This window comes from Cornus florida, unplaced genomic scaffold, assembly GCF_030987335.1.
Source record: "Cornus florida cultivar Cherokee Brave unplaced genomic scaffold, ASM3098733v1 CherokeeBrave_3.0.0_Hap2_Chr06, whole genome shotgun sequence".
Lineage (NCBI taxonomy): Eukaryota > Viridiplantae > Streptophyta > Magnoliopsida > Cornales > Cornaceae > Cornus > Cornus florida.
The window spans coordinates 96419426-96426505 of NW_026775576.1; the positions used below are offsets into that span (position 1 = coordinate 96419426).

At 33.1% G+C, this 7080-nt stretch overlaps 1 protein-coding gene across 1 annotated transcript; it reads left to right on the top strand.

Annotated features, from left to right (window-relative positions):
• Window positions 1–5246: 5246 nt before the first annotated feature.
• On the top strand, window positions 5247–6105 carry LOC132315047 (uncharacterized). The gene has a single exon (XM_059813808.1). The coding sequence runs from the start codon at window positions 5405–5407 to the stop codon at window positions 5849–5851; it is 447 nt and encodes a 148-aa protein (XP_059669791.1). The 5' UTR covers window positions 5247–5404; the 3' UTR covers window positions 5852–6105.
• The last annotated feature ends 975 nt before the right edge of the window (window positions 6106–7080 follow it).

A 7080-nucleotide genomic window follows, 5' to 3' on the forward strand; every position in this document is an offset into this window, starting at 1 on the left:
CAAAAATGGGAGGTCACTAGAGGAAGACATGTTATCTCCTCCTAGAAGAGACGGTGGGGTGCGTGTGTGTGGGGGTGGGGTATTGTTAGTGCCTTTTTACTAGCTATGAAGCTCTTGCTATATAAGTAGCGAAGGGTGGTGTTGTTACATTTGGTTAAAAAAACAAAAGACAAATTAAGTGGGATTTTGTCACGCACACTATGTAGTGCATGCATGTGTACGATATACTTGTATATTTGGTGAGTTGTTTCGTGTGGTGATGATGAGGTTTGACTGTTATTAGTATGATGAGTTGGTGAGAAGTTGTACTGCTTTCTACTAGTTCGACTAGGTTCCAAGAAAAACTACGTACCAAGTCCTAGTGTTTCTACATAATGGGTTATACAGCTCTACGACCAAATCTACCAACATGAGGTTTCTTGTGGACAACATGTTTCAGTTTCAGCCAGTTACCATAAAATTATGCCCTCTAAGAAATAAAATGAAAGGGATTCACCACTATTGACCTTACAAATATCTCCCCTAGAATTAGGTCTTAATAGGGAGAAATTAATTGGATAATGCTTAGTTACTCATTTTTATGTGATTCAATAATACAATAACATACCACATTTAATAATAAAATAATTCACACCTAAAAACACTATATACGTTTATTCAATAGTTAGTCCGGAAAAGTAAGAAAAAGTATGGATTATTTTATTTTTTAAAATGATGTGTTGTTTTGTTATTGAATCACATAGGAGTGAGTAGCTTCACCCTACTCATCGTGAGTTGCTAAGCATTGTCTAAATTATTATATGATTCCAAGGTCTGCCCAATAACCTGGCACACAAACAAATGTATTAGAAATGTTTTTATTTTTATTTTTTTTAACTTGCATGTCAAATAGTTTCCATGAATATCATTGTCCATCCTTCTCTTTACCCTTGTGTGTATGCATAGTATATCTAGAAGGCTAATATATATATATATACACACACACACAAATATTTGCGTCGGTCTATTGCTAGGAGTATAATTCAAGATTCAAGTCATGAAATACTGTCATGTTGTGTATCTTAATTCATAAATATATAATTTACGGAATAGAAGAAAAATGTATCTTAATAGCTTTTTTAGTATTACTTCCGTCACATAATAATACTTATCCACTTTAAAAACTGTGACGGACATAAATTGAACAAGTATTATAATACGATAGAGTATTAATTAGGGAAGTACATCAAATATTTGAAAATATATCATTCCGTTTACAAGTATTATAATACGATAGAGTATTAATTAGGGAAGTACGTCAAATATGTTAGAATATATCATTCCGTTTGTTTTACGATCACAAGATTTCCAATAGTCAAGATGAGGTTGGCATGAAGTCAATATCAAATATTTGTGTTTGTACACTTAAACTAGGTCAATACATAGTCATTCTCACTCAATTGGGATTGATAAAACAAGATATTCACATTTCAATTTCTCGCAATATATGCACATATGTATGTACATTCCATGTTGGTTATAGCTTGCTTTAATATATATAAAAAAGACATGCGTGTCGTGTATTGTGAATTTACTGAGTTGTATATAAATTAATTAATACTTTTATATATATATATATATATATGCTGGTAGCCGAGTGGTGACCAACGCCTTCCTAATCTCTTTTCCACACGAATTCATTACTTCACGAAATATATTTTAAGAGGCCGCATGTTCTATTGATGGAACATTTATGTCCAATTGTTTGTTTTTTGTACTTAAATATCTTTGTTCATGATCTAGTCTCACAGTAGGTATGGGTGTTCATCTAATATGGACTAAAAATCTATTATGTGATATACACACACACACACATGCATACTTTATCGCACAAATTAATTTTTTTCTTTCATGTGATTTTCACCTACTCTCCAAAGGAACTGAGTGGTAATGCCACTTTTTAGTTATGATAGAGGAAAATATAGGATATATACATATATATATATATATACACACACACAACACATATGGCATGGCATCTTTCGAAAAAAAAAAACACATATGGCATGGCCAAATCTCTCCATCAATTACTAAAGATATAGAATAATGAGTCAGGATTATTTTTAGTATAGACCCTGAATCGGACGGTTTGCGTTGTGAGCCGATGCAACACAAAACCCGACAGCACTGGGTTTGTGTGTGTTTTGTGAATATGTGTGTGTTTTTGTTTGACTTGCCATGGGGAGGAAAAAAAATGGAAAAAAAGGTGACTTACCATTGAATAAGCAAAGCCTCACTTGTGTGGTATGACTTTTAAGGTTTCACTAATTTTGGTTTTGTGTTTGTCGCAGCTCTAGAAATTGGCAATATATGTGAATCTTAAGAAAAAATGAACTAGTAATGTGTGTTGTGTATGCATTTAGTTAACAATACACACATTTTAAGTGAAAACGGGTTATGTTTTTTTTAGGTAAAAGGTAAGTTAGTGGGTTATGTTTTTAACAACTATTTTATGATATTACACGCATTGCTATACACGTCCAATGAATTAATTATTTAAATTCATATAAGATTAGATTGTCAAAAGCATCAACATTAATTAAACACTAAATATAATTTTGGTAATTAAGTTAGACAAGTTTCCTTGTGCATGTGGACAGTGAACTAGATTATCAGAGATCATATGATTTGTCAAAATTGGAGTGTTTGAAACCTTAAAGTTTGTGCCAAAAAAAGAAAAAAGAAAAAAAAAATGAATTGACGGGGTCAAATGTACAACGTCCGATCCATCAACGATGGTTCACTAATGTCGGTTGACTTCCCGTACTTAACTAAATGTCTGTTTGGAGTCTGGAAATTCCATGCATATTAATTAAATGGATTTATTTATGACTTATTCACTATTCTCTTCAACATTAAGGAAGGAACAATTCTCTTTCATCCATCCATTATTTCTCCCTTTTTCATTTAAAATTTTTCTTAAGGTAAAATGAGCTTAGTAGAATGAAAACAGCTTGTAAAGTGACAAAAAAATAGATTCAACATGGGCCACTGAAAAAGAGTGAACGGAAGGAATAACTTCAAGATTTCTTGTGTATTCCATTGATTTTATTCTTTTGTTTATTTTAGGATTAATTTTTAGATACCAAATAATTATTGCCTATGAACTCCATTGATTATGTAATATTAGCTGTATAAATAGCCATTTTTATTCAAATCAGACACTAATCAATTGCAAATTAATACTACTCAATAAATCCCATCCCATTACAATTGATGCTTTCAATTCTATTTTAGAGCTGTCATTTTGTCATTTCTCCAAACTCTCTTTTTATCACCTTAGAGCATCTAGCGGTATGCTAAAATACCTTTTTATGTAAAATATACATATACTGTCACCTATGATGTGTGAATTTTTTCCATTTTTAGCAATATGTTAGTATACATTGCCACATCACCTGTAAAAAGATTGTGTAAAATATACCTTTTTACACTGCCAAATCAACATATTTCCTTTCTAATCCCTCTTTCTCATTTCATTAAAGAATTAACCATATATTAAGTAGGTTTATAAAAGTTATGTGGGGTCCTCGCATGACACAAGGTTGGTTGTTATTGGGAGATATATTTTTACACAAAAGGTATAAAACAACAGTTAGAGTTAAAATTAAATAATTTAAAATTTTTGTGTAAATTTATCATGACACATCAAATTTATACAAAAAAAAATATACACAACAGTTGGAGATACTCTAACCATAATAGTATAGAGTATCGCCTTTTAAAAGGGTAAGAGAAAAAGTCTATTACCTAAACAAATAAGGCCTTAGATAAAGGGTCCTGATGAAAAAAGATTGTTTTATTCATCACCCGCAAGATTTAGAAAAGTCTATTACCTAAACAAATAAGGCCTTAATTCCTTTCTAGGGGAATTAAGGGAGTTGAATACTGTTGGGCCGAAATGATCAGACTGGGTGGCTGTTCAGCCCCATAAAAGCAAGGTTTGTGACTGTGACCATTTTTGGTTTGTAATTTGAACAAAATCTTCTCTTTTTTTTAACCATTTGAATAGCTAGTGGGCTGTTCATTATTGGGCCAAAAAGTTCAGGCTGGGGCGTTGTCCAGGCCCATGGATTCCACGTGGGATTCCAGGTGAAAAGGAAAGGCGGCTCACGGAACTGGTTGTGAAATATCCAAATAACCTTTTCTATTTGCGGCTACATAAGATGGACTACGAGGACATTAGAGTCTTTTTAGTTATGCTATCAAAATCAGTTATTAAGAGGATCAACTATAAAAGTAGGTATGTATCAACATGATGCGACAAAGCATTAATGATGCACGGCTTGGTACAAACATGAAAAATTAGGGAGCAAACAAGCACGACCGAATAGGTATTGAACCTTTTTCACTTAAATTTAAACTTAAAATCTAAAATTCTTAAACCTAAATTTATTAAATGAGGGGAAAAAAATACAGAGGAATTTTTTAAATTTAAAAACCTAAACAAAAAAATATATATATGTTGTGTCTCCTAAGGGGAAAAAAAATTATTTCTAAAAGCAATATAAACATAAAATTTTTGAATCAATCCCAAGCTGTGATATTTTTTTATTTATTAAAAGTTAAAATAATTCACTCACGTGTAATGTTTCAAGAAAGATTCAATTTCTTAATCATCATTTGAGAAGTAAAAATTAAATGCGCCAATTGATGGTTGGCCATTAAATATTATTTGACTTGGCCCTTCCTAAAATTTTGTGAAAAAAACAGGTTCTCAAATCTTGTACAAACTTTCTAAATGCAAACTTTTATAGCGTAATGTTTTTCCAAGTGACAAAATTACTAAAATTTATGTAAATATATTTATTGATTAGTTTTTTTTCTTCAGTGTTTAGACGGCATGTGTAATATTTTAGTGCCACGTCATAATTATTAAATATTTTAGTAGAAATAACTTTTTTTAAAAGTGAAACACTCATATAGATGATGATAAGATCATATCTTTGAAATTCAGGTAAATATGTTTATTAATTATTTTGTTTTTTTACTGTCTAGTCGACATGTGAAATATTATCCTTTTATTATTAAAAATCTTTATAAAATTATTTTTCTCATAAAATTGAAAAAGCAACAATAATTAAGAATTTCATTTAGTTGACAGATAGACCTAATTTAAAAGAATATAATACAAAAGGTTAATTGGGTGAATTAATTAATTAATAAGTTAGCTTATCTAAATTCTTGCCTAACAAAAGCACAAACAAGTGTAAAAACAGAGTGATTGCTCATGATGCTAAACCATCATTCCACACATCCCACAAAACCCATCATAAATTCTCCCTGAAGACTATCTTTTCTCCCCCTCTCTCTCTCTCTAAAATCTGACACACACGCCGGAAAGGCGGAAAGCACCACCAGAAGAATGACCTCACTCTGCATATCAAAGTGTGTGGATGACGCCCGAGTCCCAGTCAGAGCCACCTACGTCAACCTCTACAAGTGGCCGGAATCTGACGCCGAGTTCGTCAAGACGGTGGCGGCTGCTAATGTGCGCGGGGGTGGCCATGGAGGGCAGCACCAGCACCAGCACCCGAGGGTGGTGGACAGTATCTCCTGCAGGCAGGTGTACCTTAGGAGCTACACCTTTTCGAGGAAAGAGACGGTGCCGGAGCGGACCAAGAAGTGCCTGGGTCGGGTCAAAGAGAGGGTGTCACGTGAGAGGAGGAGGAAGGGAAATGGAGCACGTGGGAGTAGGAGGTGCGTGGTGGTGAGGAGGGTGAGGGAGCTATCGTGCGCCGCCCTGTGTGTGATTTTCCGGAGGATGCTATCTTGCACCGCCACGGTAGACGTTGTGGATCATAGAGACTAGTGAGTGATTGTCGCATAGCATAACTATAATATTATACTCGTAATATGTACGTTTCTGAGTATTTGAATTTTTATTTATTTATGTTAAGGGGATGGGTGTTTCTGTTTAATTTGTCCTTTGTTATGTTTTGAGGGTTGAGAGATGGTAACATGTGATCACATGCTTCTTAATTTGTATCTTTCTATTTTGACGAGTGGCTCTGTTAGATAATAACAATAATCTGTATAACAACACTCGGCTCCCATTTATTTGTATATTTGATTGTCTTTTTTTGGGAAAAAAAAAAAAAAAAAAACCTTGTCTATTTTATATATTTATTTATTTTTCTTTGAGGTGTTTGAGGAATAAAAGTGTGTGTCTGTGTGTGTGAGAATGAAGGAGAAGGGACAATGAGCAGTATGTCCCCTATATGTTTTTTAGTCTTATTTTGCAATTTTTGTTGTGTTGTGTTTTGTTTGATCCTGTTATGCTTCGAGTATTACGAGATAAAAACATGTGACCAAAAAATATTCCAAATTGGACCATGAAAACCTCATGTCTTGGGTAAGAACAAGTGTCTAATTTGTTAATTCTTTCTTGGAAGTGTTTACGAGGAATGACACATATGACCAAATGCGTGAAAGATTCGGTTGAAATAGGTGCACAGAGATTGATCAATTCTTTTCGCTAACAGCACCATATAAAGCATGCCATATATGTTGTGTACAGCAGAAAGATCCTTACTCAAATAGAAAACAATCATTTATTTTGTTATTTGTATTAGCTTGGTAAATAAAAGTGTTTTAGTTTGTTCACTCTGAGGTTTTTCTGACACAGAGAGGGAGATGTAGATTGAGCAGTTAACTCCGCAATTAAAGGGAAGAGACATAATGATGAACTGGGATTGGAGATTCCTACAATGTTTTGAATAAATAATTTGCTTTTAGATCATCGAATCCTTTAAGTTGTTCAACAACTTAGCCTAGCTAAAAATTCTTTTTGACCAAGTTTGTATGTGTAAAGCTGATTCATCTACACTAATATATAAATAATAGGAAGAGCGCTATAGAATGCGACTATATGGCCATGCCTATGGGACTCTAGATCATGAAATTACCAGTGAGTCCTTGACTGAATACATTTTCAATCCTTCACTATTTATTTATTTTAGGTTATTCATTTCAGTCACTATCCTGTGATTTAGTTAGTTGTTACATGGACAATAATGTCTTATTGAGGTAATATTATAA